This window comes from Mucor mucedo (assembly GCF_025094135.1).
Source record: "Mucor mucedo strain NRRL 3635 chromosome Unknown EV154scaffold_75, whole genome shotgun sequence".
In the NCBI taxonomy this organism is placed as follows: domain Eukaryota; kingdom Fungi; phylum Mucoromycota; class Mucoromycetes; order Mucorales; family Mucoraceae; genus Mucor; species Mucor mucedo.
In genome coordinates this window covers 143,597-158,892 of record NW_026252359.1, presented here as the reverse complement: position 1 = coordinate 158,892, position 15,296 = coordinate 143,597, and the positions used below count along the sequence as shown (strand labels likewise).

The following is a 15,296-nucleotide window of genomic DNA, read 5'->3' as shown; positions in this document are numbered from 1 at the left end:
CTGCCTTGTGTAATAAATAAGGATTGTTTGTGGTGATCTACTTACTTTTTAATTAATCAATCACTTTTGGGAAAATGTTGGTTAGATCCACCGGTTAATTTTTTCCCCCAAAAAATAACTCTATTAGCATGACCTATGTATTCATAACCCCTTTAAAAACAATACAATGAAAGTGTGCAAGAAGAAGAACGTAAAAAAAAAGAGCAGCGATATTATCTTTAATATTAGATAGCAAAAAATAGAAAAGTGTGTACATAGACACATCTATATCCAGGTGTTTTCTAGTAGGTGATAGATTTTATGAAGAATCCTCGTCTAAGGCCTCTTCTTGTTCCTTAAAGATCTGCTTGTATTTTGGTTGATCTTCCTTGGGAATAGGCACGAAGCATTTCTGGGTATACTTGTTGATACTGAAACCCGTGACTTGATCCAAGCCTGTTAATTTCTTTAGGTTCTCATCACAATTAATCTTTCGCTTGTCTGTGGGTACTTGTAAATTGTGTTTACGAATGTATGACCAAATCTTTTTGACGGTACGAAAACGGGAGCACTATAAAGATAAATTGATAAATTAGTACAGGCACAAGAAAAAAAGATGGTGGATGCTTTACCACTTCTGTGCCGATAATGTCACTGAGAGGAGGAATAATCTTGTAGACAGTCTGGTTCAGAGCTTTCTGTTTCTTTTCTTCTTCGGTGAGCACGGGCTTTTTCTTGGTGGTTTTAGTTACGGTGGTGGTGGTGGAGGAGACCTTTTTTGTGACCTTGTTACCTGGTGCCTTTGGAATGACTTTTTTGGCCACAACCATGTCAGCTTTTTGTTTAGCTGTTTGTTTAATGGCGACGGGTTCGTCTTTTACGGTCTGTGCTTCTTGAAAGTCCAAAAAAGTTTCTTCAATAAGCTTATTGACTTCCTTCTTGATGGGAGTTAATGAAACACCGGCTTGAGACTCTAGTTCACGACGAACACTCTTTGTCGTGATGCAAGAAAGATCAGACTTTTTTAAAATGTCTATTAAGGTTTGCATAATTTAGACTTTTGTGCGTGGAATTTTTCACTCATGCGCGAAGGATTTTATTGTTGTTGTTTGTGATGTATAGCAAACTATATTATACCTTCAATCTTGCTCTTGTATTGTTGTGCCATTTCTAAATTGTTGAAAATAATGAGAGACAAAGAAATGAAAAAAAACCTCCTTTAACAGAATTATTTAAACTTTTTTTTTTAAATCACCGATGTCTGTCGAACGGGCTTGATGCACCCGAACTAAAATTGCTTGAAAACCTCGTTCTTTTTTTATTTTTAGTTGTTTCTTTTTTTTCATTCACGCAATAACAAAAAAGTTCATCATGTCGTTTCAGGCAACAGCATTTGCGTTCCTGTTCCCAGGAAGTGCAATGACAAATTCTATTTTGGCGACAGCGTATATCTCCATCTTTCCTAACTTACTTCTTTACTTTGTTCCTCCTGATATTAACACGGGTTCCTTGAACGTGCTTGTCAGTTTTGCAGTTGGTAAGAAAAGCAGCTCTTAAAAAAAAAATTATCATAGCAACCCTATATTGAAACATTATTTTCAGGTGGACTTCTCGGTGACGTCTTCCTTCACTTGCTTCCTCATGCGTTCTTGGGCGAACACGCGGAAGAAAATGCAGTGGTGGTTGTGAATAACCAAAAGAATGTCTTGATTGGTCTTGGTATCTTTGTAGGACTCTTCTTTTTCTTTTTCATGGACAAAATGATGCGTGTCGTAAACGGTGGCGATGGTGCTCACAGTCATGATCATAAGAAACACGATGACCCTGTTGCAGATAAAAAGGGCAAATCCGAAAATGGAGTTAAACTGAGTGCTTATTTAAATCTTTTAGCAGATTTCACTCACAACATGACAGATGGTCTTGCTATGGCTGCTTCCTTTTATGCTTCCCCCGCTGTAGGTGCTACCACTGCCGTTGCTGTTTTCTTCCACGAGATCCCTCATGAAGTAGGTGATTATGCGATTCTTATCCAATCCGGATTCAGTAAGCAAAAGGCCATGATGGCTCAATTCACGACTGCCATTGGCGCGTTCTTGGGTACATTTATTGGTATTTTGATTGAGGAATCTTCGTTGTCGAACAAGGCAGCGGATGAGAAGGCTGGTGTAGTGGATACGGTAGGATTAATGGGTACAGATCTCCGCTGGGGAGATCTTGTGATTCCTTTTGCTGCTGGTGGGTTCATGTATATTGCTACTGTGGGTGTGATTCCCGAATTGTTAGTAGTGACAGGAAACCAAAAGAAGGATAGAAAACAAGCTTTTACAGAATTCTTTGCCATGTTTGTTGGTTTGGGTTTAATGCTCTTTATTGCATGGAATGATATTCCTGCTTAGAAAAAAAAAATTATTATAAAGTTCTCTTTTTACTCGTCTTCGCTACTCGAACTAGATAATCCCTCCTCTTCATCATCTTCTTCTACAATGGTAAAGAAGTGTTAAACTAAGATATAATGTGTTATAACAAATAAGACTTACTGAATAAAGCACGCAGAGACATGGGAGCAGGAGCACCTTGAGAAGAAGGCTGTCTTGTAGATGGAGTGGGAGTATGTCCCGGTGTACCACCAGTCATGCTATGATGATGCTGAGGCGATGGTGGAGCCGAGGGACCACCTTTATCCAGACTCATGGAGATATCTTGAGCCAAAGACTCAAAATCGTCATCATCACTACTGGAACCACTTTCGCTCTCACTTTCTCCACTGGAAGAATCGTCTGTACTACCCGACTCGGATCCACTGGAAGAATCTTCTTCCTCTGAAGAAGATTCGGTCTTTTGTTTCTTGTTACCAACCATCATGTGTGTTGGCTTTGTTATGGGCATGACGGGAGAGATGATGCCCGGGTGGCGGATGGGTGCGGATGCAAGCTTACGTTTTTTAACGTTGGTAGGAGAAGGAGCATGAAGAGGTGTAGGAGAGGATGTGGTTGTATGGACGAGGGTTGCAGTGGGTGTACTTGGTAATGCTAAGTTGAGAGGTATACTAGGTGACGCAGGATGAAGTGAAGGTGTCAATGGCATGGATGGTGTGACACTGGCTGCTGTAGGAGCAGCAATCTCTTCAAATTGATCTTCAGAGTCCGAGTCCTCTCCATCACTATCCAAAATCTCATCCATATCCTTTGATAAGTCAAACTCATCGTCTTCCATCATCATGGCGGGTGATGAATTATCTTGTACTGTGGGTGTAACTACCACCGGTGTAGTTACCACGGGAGGTGTTACTACAGTGGGCTTGACAACAGTGGGCGTCACAACAGTGGGTGTTGCTACCACTGTTTGTGTATGTGTTTGTGTATGTGTTTGTGGGGGTGGGGGTGGGGGTGTTCTGACCACTTTCTGCTCCTTGGGAACAATAGGCGGTGTATGGATGGTTGTATATTGATTACCTGGTAAGGGAGAATTGGTCATTGCACTATGATTGGTTTGTGGTGGTTCTGACACTGGCGGTGGTACTGGTGGTGGTGTATGTATTTTACGTGTGAGTTTGATCTGCGCACTTTGGCGCTCTAGTGTGATCGTCTATAATGAAAATAATTAATATCTATCTTTTCGGGGGTCTATCAGAAATATGTAAAGAAACCTTTTTCTCTTCATTGTAAATAAGTATGCAATTGTATTCTTCTTCTGTCGATACTTCGGCTTCGTAGGCTATATTAGGACCCTTTACAGTTTAAATGTTAAAAGAAGTATTTATATATAAAAAAGAGAAAGAAAGCTTACGCTTGTATGTTTCATTTCAACTTGGTATTTATCCTTCTTTTTTTCTAATTTGGCTTCACTACCATAGGCATGTGAATCTGAGCTTGCTTTATCTATTTTTTTTATTAAATGTTAATCCTCAAGTAATGGTGTACTTTTTCTTTTTTCCCTCTTGATTTACTTTTAACATTAAAGTACTTGGGAGCTTTTTTCTTGGGTTTTGCGTCAAATGACTTTCCCAAGATGATTTTGTATTGACCCGTAGCTAGGAATTCAAACGCCATGTTTGAGAATGTATGAAAGAAAGAAAGATGTTGCAACAAGAATAAAAAAAAGGGTTCATTAAATTTGGGGGCCCAACTGTGTTTGAAATTTAGGAATTGCTTGTTCAATCTACTATGCGCGCCCAATGTATACATGCCCAACTTGGGAATATGGCCTTTTTTGAATGATGTTCTATTCCATTATTATAGAATTCCAATTTTCGAAAAAATAATAATAAAAGCCATTCTTCATGGCCTGATTTGAGCACAATACAAAGGAACTTGCAACTACTATTGGATATAAAAGGACCGTATAAGAAAAGACAAAACAGCTTTTAGGTGCACATCATTTATCCTCTTTATTGATCCAGTGGTCCCATTTATCTCTCGAGTTGCAAAAAGATGGTGCATATAACACAATGGTAACTTAAGTATATTGATTATTTCATCATATAAAAAAGGATCCTTCTTTTTGCTCAGTACTGCAAATGCATGAATGTTAAAAGGTGGAGTTTTATTTTCTACACTGTAAAATCCATAAAGTATGAATGTCACGGGTGATGCCCGCTTATTGAGAGTGCAGCGATATTGCATAGGGCAATAAGGAGTATGACATGTTGCCCTTATTGTTGTCATTTAGCAGTGAGCTTTCAAAGCGCATAATCCGAATTTCCCGTGCTGGGCGGGGCCCTAATATATATATATATTTAAAAACTATTATATTCCTGGGGATGTTAGTGTGCACTGATTAGTTACTGCTTGAGGTTTCCTATTTGTGTAGATCTACGGCAGCCTGATAAACATTAGAGGGTTCCGGAAATAATTGCCCTGTAAACATTAGTATATCTAAACACTAGGAAAAGAGATCTCTTGTGAATTGCGTAGTCCGTATCGTAGAGATTTATGTCCGTGTAAAAATACACTCTGATATGACCCATTACTTTCCTTTCTTCCGTCGCTGATATTATGAATGTTCAGTGGTTCCGTATTGTCTCAAGAAAAAAACGAAAAGTAGTCACGTTTTAAAATGTATATAAAGTAATCTTTATTTTTTTGTTTTAATTTATGATGATGGGGGAAAGGTGATAGAGGGGATAAAAATTGATGCATCCTTTCAATTTGAAAAGAGGGTTGTTTTTTCTTTGAGTGAGGTTTTTTTCACACGAGGAAGAATTAGTAATCTAATAATTAAAAAAAAAAAAAAAAAAAAAGCCCATCTGTACAACAAAAGAGGAGTGCTGATGTGGACAGAGTGGGGTGGCTTGAAGTGCGGGAGAATATTTTACCGCGCCCATCAATCCCCCCGCCGCAACACACACTCCATACATAGTATATACAAATCATATATACCACATAAACCCCCTCCCCCAAGTAACGTTAGGTAATCCTGATTTGAATTATTTAGACAAATAAATAAAAAAAAGTGTTCTTTTTTTTTCTTTCAGAAAAAATAAAAAATCTTAGTGGGAGATATTTTTTTTTTCCCTTGCCGTCTATTTTTTTTTTTTTTTTTTTCCTCTTCTTCTCTCTTTTTTAATCTCATGAAATAATGGATCAACAACAAGCAGCATCCGTAAGCAAAGAAAGTAGTGATGAAGCTACACTTTCTTTACCCATTGTCAAGCCAGAAGTAGCCGATAACGAAGTGCAAGGCATGGATATAGACACTAGTCACAATAACTTGACTACTGAAGTAGAGAACAATAATAACAACAATAATAATAATAATACGATGGGCACAACCGATACCAGTGTACCTTCATCTCCTCTTGCTGTTACACCCATTGAACCTACGCCTTCTATTGAGACCACCGAACAAGAAAGACAACATTTACAAGACTTGGAAGCCATTAGTCAATTACAACAAATGAGTGCTGCTCAAACACAGGCGTTAGCTTCTGCTGCTGCTGCTGCCTTATCCAACAGTTCGAACTTTCACTTGTTCGCCAACTTTGACTCTAACGCTGCCTTGGCTGCGTCCGTCATGGCCGCTGCTGCCAACGTCAACAACAATAATAATAACAACACAACAAACAATAATACGTCGTCTTCTACACCTAATGAGGAACTCTTAAACCAACAACAACAGGTGGGTCATCCCCTACCCACAGAGATTCTTAAACGTGAACTAATGAACCAAAAGGTATATTATTCATATTAAAAAAAAACGCGAAAAAAAAAATGAAAGGGGAAGTTGTTTACAGAAGACAAAAAAATTTTTTTTTTGTCTGTATTGTCTAGGTGAGAGCTGATAACCGAGAGCGTAAGAAACGTTGGAGACAACAAAACGAAGAACGAAGTAAGTTTAGCTTTTTTTTTGAGAGGAGAGAGGAAGAAAGGTGTGTTAAATAGACGTTCTATAGACAAGGATAATGATCTTCGTTGTCGTGTTAATAAGAGGGCACATAAATTGTTTGGGAAAGAAGACAGCGAGCATAAAAAGAAATGGATCGATGATGAATTTTTAAAGCGTCAACAAAAGCGAAAGGATAAAGAGCGAAGAAAAGGGTTGGTGGATGATTCTTTGGGCGGTCATCATGCCAACTTGGTTGCTGCTGCTGCTGCCGCTGCTGCTGCTGCCGCTAATGCTAACGCTAACGCTAACGGGATCACTAATGGCAACGCTAATACCAATGGCAGTGCGTCAAATAACAACAATGCGTCAAACACAAATACAAACACCAACATGGACATGTTATCCCATCAAGTTACACCTACGCAACCTTTGGGAGGTTTAACAGATGCAAACTATTTAACTTTATTATGTAATAATCTCGGTATTCCAGCTGCTGCACGTAGTTTAATCGGAAGCGCTCATGGTATGTCGACAAACACGACCGATAACACAAATGAGAACACACAGCAGCAACAGCAACAAGAACAGACACATGAAGAAGATGGGGGTGCATCAACATCTGGAGCCGATGGCGATGTGAAAGATAATAAGGTGCCATTTCCGTTCCAATTATTAGAAATCTTGCAGCAATTGCAACAATACCAACCCCAACAACAAACCACGGATGGCGAAGGCACGGGTGAGTTTAACTTGACGACAGAACAACAGCAACAACAGTTTGCAAACGCAAATATGTTGAGTGATGATGCCAGACCTGAAGAAAAATTAGCTGCTTTGCTGACATCGACACTACAGGCCGCTAATGCTGCTGCAGTGGCTTCCACGTCAGCGACTGTGAAAGATGAAGAGATGGATGTAGATAAAAATATATCAAACTCGGAAACAGAAGGTGGTGGAGGTGGTGGGGACCAACAACAGCAGCAACAAAATAACGCTGAATTCCCTATGGATGCTGTATTAACATTAATGCAATTAAACGCTGGTTGGAGACAATAGTGAATTTTATTTTTTTTAATTTTTTTTGCAAGACAACTTTTTTTTTTTTTTTTTATTCTTATTATTTTAAAAATAAAAACCCATTATATATGCCCGATAAGAACAAAAAAAAAAAAATATACACATTCCTTTCTCTTTCATGTCAACTACATTATCTACTTTATCTTTTGAGTTAAAAACATGCATTGCTCAATACTTGTCGTGGAAAGATTTATATCATTTCTCTCAGTGTAACAAAACTTTTTATGGATTACAATACGTGGATTCTCTTTGGAAGTCTTATTGTCGTGCCGAATTTGGAATTCGATACAATCATCCGAATCAAACCTACAAGGACCTTTTTTTAGCCTGTTGTCAATCTACCACCTCGTTTATCAAACGATTGCCCTGTAACCATATCAGTGACATGACTTACCCTAATAGACTTGCTGTCATGGAGACCCAACAATGTCAACATTGTACAACCATTGGCTCTGAAAATCTGTTTATTTGTATCGAAGACCAGCAAACAAGTAAGGTCATCTTTTAAACTTCAAAGGATAAGAATCATCTTATGCAGACAAAAAAAAAAGTGTGTGATAGACATACTAGGCAGCATACAAGACTTAATAATGCACATTGTGTCTTTTACAAAATGAATACATCGGAGCTATTTTGCCAAATATGTGTCGACTGGGTAACATCATCTACATAAAAAAAAAGAATGAGGAAAAAAAGCTTAATTGTTGATACTGTAGATTGGAGGTATGGAGAGTAATCCTGCCGAACAATACGTGGCAGAAAAATTATCCTTGCAATGGACTGACGGTGATCAAAATATGAATGAGATGCGACGTATTCGACAGCGAGAGAGAAGACAGCGATGGCAAGATACACCGCAATACATCATGAAGAGTGATTTTTGTTTTATATCATCCACTTGGATGGCTGAATGGGAAATGTTTGTGGAAGGATGGCAAACGCATCGACCTGAGAGGGTTATTGATCAACATGGGTTATTGACTTCTATTATGAGCTTGAATCGAGTAGGCACAAATCCTTTTTATTTGAATTCCAATGATTTAGTCATGATAATCTCGGGCCAAACCTGGGATTATTTAGTACGTGAATACGGTTTACGAGGTGAAAAAATCTCTCAAGAGGATCTTGTACCAGAAGAAAACTACCTCAAAATCATTCATCGTATCGCCTATTGGAAAAAACGTGCTGGAGCCTGTTCTTGATTTGTATCATGTTTTTTTTAAAAAAAAAATAAACAAGTGGGGTATATATGTAACCTTCAGTAAAGTACCTTCTTATTCTTATGAGTTGACTGAGTCTTGCGTTGTTTTCTCTTCCTTCAGATCAAAAAATGAAAGACTACTAAGGCTTTTCTCGTCATCGATCCTGTTTAAGATTTGGTATGTAATCACTGTATATTAGTGTTCGGAATGAAGATCGAAGCTCGCTCGAATGCTTTTTTTTTTTGAAGATTGAAGTCGCTCGAGTTTGTAGGCTCGACTCGGTTGCGTAAACGAATGCTCAAACTCGCTCGAGAGTATGATACACAAACTACACGTGAAAGTATTGTCAGATACAAAAAGTTATGATTATAAAATTTTATTTATTGAAATATGATTTAATGTAAAATACAAATTAACAAGAATAAAATTGAGAAGTAGTACACTGTATATAATTAAATAAGGACTAGACGGCGTACACTAGAATACATAGAGTATAGTGTAAATGAGTAGGATCTTACATAACCAAGAAAGCTGCTTAATAGTTTCTACTAGGTACAACCAGTACAAACGTTCGGCTTAATCAGGTTTAGCTTAAATTTTTGTATCATTTAATTGAGAATACTGGATTTTTTAGATACGTCTGTTAATCTACATTCGATTTTAAATCCGAACCATTGAAATCACAAACAAAAGAGCAAAAAGAATAATGAAGTTAGAAGTATTGTTAAATGAAAATGCCATTACCCGTCTTTCTGCAGCCTTGTATTTAAAGTGACTACTATTCATTTTATAACCGAGCGAACTTCGAGCGAGTATCGATCGAAGTTCGCTCGAATCTAAAAAAAAAGTGGCGTATGCTCGAGCACAAAAACCCGGTTCGAGCTTTGTTCGAACTGGCGTAAGATCGGTGCAAGCTCGAAAAGTTCCAACACAACGTAAGATCAGTCAGAGTAGGATTAATATATATTGCATTTTATAAAAGTATTACAGGGCAAACAATGCAGGAAGGCGCCGACTTAATCCCATCCAAAGGCTGCGAAAATTCCTCTTCAAGTGCTTTCAATAGACAGCAATAGTGTACAGTAAATGAGATAACACTCATTTAACACAACTTGTTCAAGTGGCTGCAACTGTTAAAACATGTATGTAAGTAATAAAATAAAATAGAAATACATTTCATAAATTAGTCTTACCTCCTCGCCAGATCCACTAGCAGCTCTTTTAGAATTCTGAAAGTTCATCCACTTGACCCAGGACATGATTGAGTCCTGAGCGAATACCTTACGGTCGTGAATGGCTTGCAAGAAGCCAAAGTGTACAGCACACAATGGTTGTCTAATGCTGCTAGGCATGAATTGCAAGAGTATTAAAGTTTTCCAAAGAGGCTTGCAATCGCACTCTTGAAATTTCACCTTGAGATGGCCTACATCAAAATGTTTCTTAGTAAAAGTACACTTTCAAATCAGTCAAAAAAAAACTTACGGTGAAAGAAGTATAATTTCACTTCCTGAAATTTAACTTCATGGTCTTCACACAAAACAGCAGGTGCCTCAACCTCAACTGCTTCAGCTTTGGGAAATCCTCCCTGCATTGACTCGAAAAAGGCAGCCTCAACACTTTCGAGTTTGGTGTTCCAATCATCAGCCAACTGCCCTAACTTTTTCTGGCGCTTTTCGCAAGCTTTGTTCTTTTTTTCTTCAAGGTTCCTTTCATTCTCAAGAATTAAAGAAGGTGATGGAGGTTGGGCGGGAGTATCGACAGTGTCTTCGTGATCCTGATCGTGATCTTCGGGTATATAACCATCGTCATTGGTATCGTAATCTTTAAAGCGGGAGGCATCAACTTCCTCAGAAAACAGATGCAGTTGATCTTTGCCTTGAATTTGATCGTTGCCTTGAATTTGGCTGTTACCTTGGGTTTGATCGTTGCCCTGATCCAGGCGAGGTCTTTTTATGAATCTTGGAGTCCAGTCTTCCTCGCCGTCAGAGTCATCGAGACGAAAATCGTCTGGAAGAAACATATCATCCGGACTAGAAAAGTCATCAGAACAAAAGTTTCTAATCCCATCGCTGCCGGAATCAGAAATGTTGTAGATTGCCATTATAATAAAATAATAATTGAACTAAAAATTTATTTGATTGAGAAAAGCGACAAATGATCGGTGAGTGAGAGTAACAAACTAAAAGTATATGGATTTTAAAGTCCAGAAGCTGTATTGTAAAATCATACATTGTACTTTAAGAAATTTTGATGTGTCAACAGAGTGAAAACTATTATGTGTATCCCACCCCAATTGTCTAACAATATAGAAAGACGGGGGAAAATGACGCTCTTTTAGAAGCATCCCAAATTTGGGACGCTGCAAATTTTTTTGTTGATTAAACATTATTTTAATCACGCTGCTATTCCTCATCCCCCGAAGATTCATATTTTATACCCTTAAAAAAGTTGGCCAAAAGTTTCAGTTACGGCCCTGATTTCTGATTGTGGCGGACCAATGACATCAGGGAGAGTCCTTAGACTTGGAAACAAGAATATGAAAACAAAAGCAATGCACAATAATTATTTTAAGTTCCTCAGTTTAAAAACTCTAATAAAACAAAATGTTAACTAAAAACAAATCAACGTAAAATGGTTTTTCAATCTTAAAAATACAGATGGTGAACTGTAACCGTGCTAGTTTTGTAACCACTTCGGATAACATCCGATTTTTCTTGTGTGCACAAAAGCTGTCTTACATTGTATTTGGATTAATTCTACTAAGTTTCGCTTTTTTTTTTCTTCTTTTTATTTATTATAACGCGGATGGAAATGAAAGACTATTACGATTTTTTTCGTCATCGATACTGTATATTATTTGGTTTGTGAGCACAATATATGTTATACCAGTAGTTTTAACATAAACTAGAATTCACTACTAAAGAGCTAAGGTCCATGCATGTTTCTAACGACAACCAAAACCATCCCTTTAAGTTTAAGTAAACATATTATACCGCACTATAATATGAAGTCCATTTCTTACAATGAATACAATAATAGAAAATCTGTTGATACACCTTCGATAATCTATAATACCAATAATGGTTCTGTTATTGCTAGAGGATTATCGGCAACAACCGCATCAAAGTCCAAAAGATATCAGAAAAATATCTGCTATGTGCCTAACGTTTTTACCGAACTACATGGTGTCTATCTAAGGGAGCAACATGGACTATACAACAGTCGTAGGCATGACATAATTATAATTTATGCAGTGGTAAAATGTTTACAAGATGAAGTGGATGATTGGGAAAAGACATTAGAAAGTTCGAAACAGGATTTCCGATATGCTTTCACATTGTCGACAAATTGGGATAATAATATACAAAAGAAATTGCTTCATCCTATTCTTATCCTAGCTGGTTTCATTGATGAAAAAGATCATAATGATAGACTTCTTGTTTTCTCAAAATTAGAAGTCTTATATGAGTCAATCAAATGGTTCTATCATTGCAATTCTGAAGATTTAAAAATAATAATTGGCAGGCAATATGCGATATGTTCGTTAGATTTCGATAATGGAGTCTGTGTGGACTTGGAACTATTTTCAGTGCAATACCCTTTACTAACAGCAATCGACAGCAACTACGTTCCACAGTCATTGAAGTCAGTTAATTTCAGATTGCCTTTCAAATTAACGGATAGTAAAGCGTGGATGAAACGAATACTTGAAACGCGGTGTAGCACTAAATTGGCGCCAAAATTCATTAAAATGATGACTCTTGAAATCAAAAATATTCAATCTTTCGATTACACTCAAAGAACACATCCCCCTCGCAAATTATCTAACAATTCATATGGGGTAAATGATTCAGTTTGGTTTCTTTACGTCGTTAATCATGTTTTCCTCCTTTTTTTTTTTTTTTTTTTTTTTTTTTTTTTTGTTATTTTTTTTTAGGATGTTGCATTCACAGAAATGACTGTTCAGGAGTTCTTTGACTATCAGCCTTTCAATAGATTGAAATATTTGACTTATGAAAAGTTTAATCTGACAAAGACGGAAATATCAAATATCAAATTATTAACTATGAATGATATTTATGATATTTATGAAGAGTTCTTTCATGGTGCGAAAACATTTTTTATGGATCAAATAGGCGCCCTATTTAAAGACGTTAGTGGACCAAAAGTATCCGAGTTGTTTATTGTATTTACGGATAAATTCAAACAAGGCCGTAACACATTTGTGTTACTAAAACTGGTTGAGAAGTGGCTTAAAGAATATGGCGATCAGCAGGTTTCTCATAGAATAATGGCACACAATAATGAATCTGAAAGAAAAATCACCCTTTGTTCAGGGAAAGGGCTACTACAACGTGGAAGTGAAGAACTTGTAAAAAAAAATTCAAAGAATCCAACAAACACAGGGATCCAAAAATAGTATCAGCGAATACAAAAGTGGAATCATTCAAGCCTATTTATTTCATTAATATAGGTATGTAGAATCAATTAAATCCCTTGCATTTTAACGCTACAAGCTGCTTATAATCATGGTCTAATTGTATGACAGATTTTTTGCCTACAACTGTAAACCTATTAATTACCCAAACGGAAGAGAATAATCAAGCTAAAAACCTCGCAGAAAAGGATCAACTGTAAGTATAAATTTTGCGTCATGGTCTACTACTATGAAACAATATTAAAGATTTCGATTTCTATTAATAGTGATATACAACCGTTAAGTAAATTTTTTATTCGGCCCAACGTATATGGAAGACAAGTACTTTGCATATCCATATGGTAATACAATTAATAGGTGTTGAGCTTTTATGTTTTCATTTAATTTTTAACAAAAAGTATAGGATGAAGCTATTTATAAAAGACAATTTTGGAGAATATCTTGAACTGTATCTAGATCCTAATCAACGAACAAAAATCACGAATGAGTTTGTTTCTTCTGAATCAAATATACTTGACCAAATTTTAAGCAAAGTTGGCACAGAAAAGATATTTTCAAAAAAATATACACCTTCTGCTGGCGATGACCGTTTGGTGAATGTCTGTCATCCAGGTTATGTATTCTTTTTTAAGATAATGTACTTTCATCATCTAAACAGGCTGATAAAGGAAAAGTTAAACAGTAGTTATGAAAATGACTGGAGGAACAAAAATACAGCATTTGCCTTTTCGGTTGAAAAGAAGTTATTTGATAACGTTTTTGGTTCAGATGAAACCCTGGACGAACTACTTGTAGCAAGTGGAATGCTGAAAGCTAATAACAAAAACCAAAAAGTTCGAGTATCCATCTACGGTGAAGAAATTATTCATGCTATTCAACATAAACTAAAAGATGTTAACTTCCAGATGAAATCATACTTTGTTGTTGCACAAGTACACTCAGATCATATTCAACTCACATTACATCAAGTCGTTAAGCTAGCAACCTCTGAAGAAAATGCTGCAACTATTATTGTCGACGATGAAATAATACACATGGAGGATGTACATGACACCCTACATAAAAAAATTTGGAAAACCTTGATATCTAGCAATATTTTTGATTGCTGTTCCATGCACGAGACTGAAGGGAGTGGTTTGCACAATTTGAATCTATTAAGAGTTTACAAGAATGCTTATCAGCAATTTAAAATTCTCTTGATTAATGCTGTAAGTATAACATGAAGGCTATTAGATATATTTAACAATTAACTCTTTGTAGTTGAGCATGGACCAGACAACTATTGACATGGATTCCAAGCACGAGTTTAAAATCTCAAATGAATGCAGTTGCAAAATTACCCTTTTACTTCGGGACATCATTGAAAATGGTATCAAGCCAGTGATACAAGACATAACAACCACCATAGCGGCTTCAATGGCTAACACTGAATTTTTCGGCCATTATGAAGTGGGATCCTTGTTTATATTAGGGAATCCATTCAGCCTTTCAAAATGCTCGTCACTTTACGCCGCATACACCTTGATAGTTCAAAAAGAAATAAGTATTGCTATGGAGTTAAAGGAAAAAGATATAAACGCATTTGTTCTTCAAGAATCATTTTGCCATTTATTAAAACCAGTGACACTTACGAGGCCATATATGTACGATAGGTTCATTCAAGGAGTTTTAACCGTGATATCTAACGCAACGTATGGGGTACGTTTCGGTGAAAAATTTCGATATCTCTCGTTCAATTGTATGAAAAGCAACAAAGTTGGTAATGTTGCGGTTGCAAGAGATGGTGAATATTTGGTATTTCTTCAAAAAGGTGAGCCTATTCCTAAAACTGGGCTAGCAACAATATTTAAAATAACTTTCCCGATTGCGGAAAAGATTGATCCACTAGCCTGTATGTATCTAATATGCAGTAATACCTGGCTTATTCCTAATTTTATTTTTTATTTTAGATCTTGTTGAAGTGCCTCATGTTACTGATCCATTACCGGGCAAATATGCAATTTTAAAAGAGGGTATTGGTGTCTCAAAGGCTAAATTTTCTTTCGATCAAGGAGCTAAGATCAGCCATAATCCAATTATACTAGACATCAAACGCGTTAATTATAATTATACGTTACAAATATCAGTTAGATGGCTAGGATGTTGTGCTGACAGTCAAGACATATCAATTAAGAATCTTATGATTATAGAAGATCCATTAACACTTGCCTATATATAGCTGCAACTCAAAATAAATAGAAAATTTAACATAACTTTTATGTTTTGCTTATATTTTG

The 15,296-nt window shown here is 36.7% G+C and overlaps 7 protein-coding genes across 7 annotated transcripts; 4 read left to right on the top strand and 3 right to left on the bottom strand.

The window, feature by feature from the left end:
* Positions 1–190: 190 nt before the first annotated feature.
* Positions 191–1,266, bottom strand: EV154DRAFT_515807 (SWIB/MDM2 domain-containing protein). The gene is made up of 3 exons (XM_051602308.1): positions 1,117–1,266; positions 612–1,012; positions 191–550 (listed from the first exon to the last, which is right to left on the bottom strand). The coding sequence occupies exons 1-3, from the start codon at positions 1,145–1,147 to the stop codon at positions 299–301; spliced, it is 684 nt and encodes a 227-aa protein (XP_051455519.1). The 5' UTR covers positions 1,148–1,266; the 3' UTR covers positions 191–298.
* Positions 1,181–2,436, top strand: EV154DRAFT_291566 (Zinc/iron permease). The gene is made up of 2 exons (XM_051594810.1): positions 1,181–1,516; positions 1,582–2,436. Exons 1-2 carry the CDS (start codon positions 1,351–1,353, stop codon positions 2,373–2,375), a joined length of 960 nt encoding a protein of 319 aa, XP_051455518.1. The 5' UTR covers positions 1,181–1,350; the 3' UTR covers positions 2,376–2,436.
* EV154DRAFT_291555 (uncharacterized protein) lies at positions 2,390–4,058 on the bottom strand. Its single transcript, XM_051594809.1, has 5 exons — positions 3,926–4,058; positions 3,766–3,857; positions 3,626–3,706; positions 2,517–3,564; positions 2,390–2,457 (listed from the first exon to the last, which is right to left on the bottom strand). Exons 1-5 carry the CDS (start codon positions 4,026–4,028, stop codon positions 2,405–2,407), a joined length of 1,377 nt encoding a protein of 458 aa, XP_051455517.1. The 5' UTR covers positions 4,029–4,058; the 3' UTR covers positions 2,390–2,404.
* Positions 4,059–5,713: 1,655 nt separating this feature from the next.
* EV154DRAFT_515803 (uncharacterized protein) lies at positions 5,714–7,473 on the top strand. The gene is made up of 3 exons (XM_051602307.1): positions 5,714–6,150; positions 6,249–6,306; positions 6,371–7,473. The coding sequence occupies exons 1-3, from the start codon at positions 5,740–5,742 to the stop codon at positions 7,357–7,359; spliced, it is 1,458 nt and encodes a 485-aa protein (XP_051455516.1). The 5' UTR covers positions 5,714–5,739; the 3' UTR covers positions 7,360–7,473.
* A 713-nt stretch (positions 7,474–8,186) lies between these two features.
* Positions 8,187–8,582, top strand: EV154DRAFT_424568 (uncharacterized protein; the record flags this gene model as incomplete). The annotated part of the gene is made up of 1 exon (XM_051596198.1): positions 8,187–8,582. The coding sequence occupies one exon, from the start codon at positions 8,187–8,189 to the stop codon at positions 8,580–8,582; it is 396 nt and encodes a 131-aa protein (XP_051455515.1).
* Positions 8,583–9,631: 1,049 nt separating this feature from the next.
* EV154DRAFT_565745 (uncharacterized protein) lies at positions 9,632–10,683 on the bottom strand (the record flags this gene model as incomplete). The annotated part of the gene is made up of 3 exons (XM_051605913.1): positions 9,632–9,712; positions 9,776–10,005; positions 10,065–10,683. The coding sequence occupies 3 exons, from the start codon at positions 10,681–10,683 to the stop codon at positions 9,632–9,634; spliced, it is 930 nt and encodes a 309-aa protein (XP_051455514.1).
* A 669-nt stretch (positions 10,684–11,352) lies between these two features.
* On the top strand, positions 11,353–15,255 carry EV154DRAFT_515796 (uncharacterized protein). The gene is made up of 10 exons (XM_051602306.1): positions 11,353–11,442; positions 11,491–11,560; positions 11,622–12,423; positions 12,520–12,943; positions 12,973–13,056; positions 13,132–13,216; positions 13,287–13,361; positions 13,424–14,228; positions 14,281–14,830; positions 14,970–15,255. The coding sequence occupies exons 1-10, from the start codon at positions 11,388–11,390 to the stop codon at positions 15,236–15,238; spliced, it is 3,219 nt and encodes a 1,072-aa protein (XP_051455513.1). The 5' UTR covers positions 11,353–11,387; the 3' UTR covers positions 15,239–15,255.
* The last annotated feature ends 41 nt before the right edge of the window (positions 15,256–15,296 follow it).

Bases quoted from the DNA above. Each gene is read 5' to 3' on its own strand.
- EV154DRAFT_515807 (XM_051602308.1), bottom strand. From the start codon at position 1,147: ATGGCACAACAATACAAGAGCAAGATTGAAG. The intron at 1,013-1,116 runs GTATAATATAGT...AAACCTTAATAG, and splicing joins ATACAAGAGCAAGATTGAAG to ACATTTTAAAAAAGTCTGAT. The intron at 551-611 runs GTAAAGCATCCA...TTATCTTTATAG, and splicing joins ACATTATCGGCACAGAAGTG to TGCTCCCGTTTTCGTACCGT.
- EV154DRAFT_291555 (XM_051594809.1), bottom strand. From the start codon at position 4,028: ATGGCGTTTGAATTCCTAGCTACGGGTCAATACAAAATCATCTTGGGA. The intron at 3,707-3,765 runs GTAAGCTTTCTT...TAAACTGTAAAG, and splicing joins TTGAAATGAAACATACAAGC to GGTCCTAATATAGCCTACGA. The intron at 3,565-3,625 runs GTTTCTTTACAT...TTTTCATTATAG, and splicing joins TTTACAATGAAGAGAAAAAG to ACGATCACACTAGAGCGCCA.
- EV154DRAFT_515796 (XM_051602306.1), top strand. From the start codon at position 11,388: ATGGAAATGAAAGACTATTACGATTTTTTTCGTCATCGATACTGTATA. The intron at 11,443-11,490 runs GTTTGTGAGCAC...AACATAAACTAG, and splicing joins TCGATACTGTATATTATTTG to AATTCACTACTAAAGAGCTA. The intron at 14,229-14,280 runs GTAAGTATAACA...AACTCTTTGTAG, and splicing joins AAATTCTCTTGATTAATGCT to TTGAGCATGGACCAGACAAC.
- EV154DRAFT_291566 (XM_051594810.1), top strand. From the start codon at position 1,351: ATGTCGTTTCAGGCAACAGCATTTGCGTTCCTGTTCCCAGGAAGTGCA. The intron at 1,517-1,581 runs GTAAGAAAAGCA...CATTATTTTCAG, and splicing joins GCTTGTCAGTTTTGCAGTTG to GTGGACTTCTCGGTGACGTC.
- EV154DRAFT_515803 (XM_051602307.1), top strand. From the start codon at position 5,740: ATGGGCACAACCGATACCAGTGTACCTTCATCTCCTCTTGCTGTTACA. The intron at 6,151-6,248 runs GTATATTATTCA...TGTATTGTCTAG, and splicing joins GTGAACTAATGAACCAAAAG to GTGAGAGCTGATAACCGAGA. The intron at 6,307-6,370 runs GTAAGTTTAGCT...GACGTTCTATAG, and splicing joins ACAACAAAACGAAGAACGAA to ACAAGGATAATGATCTTCGT.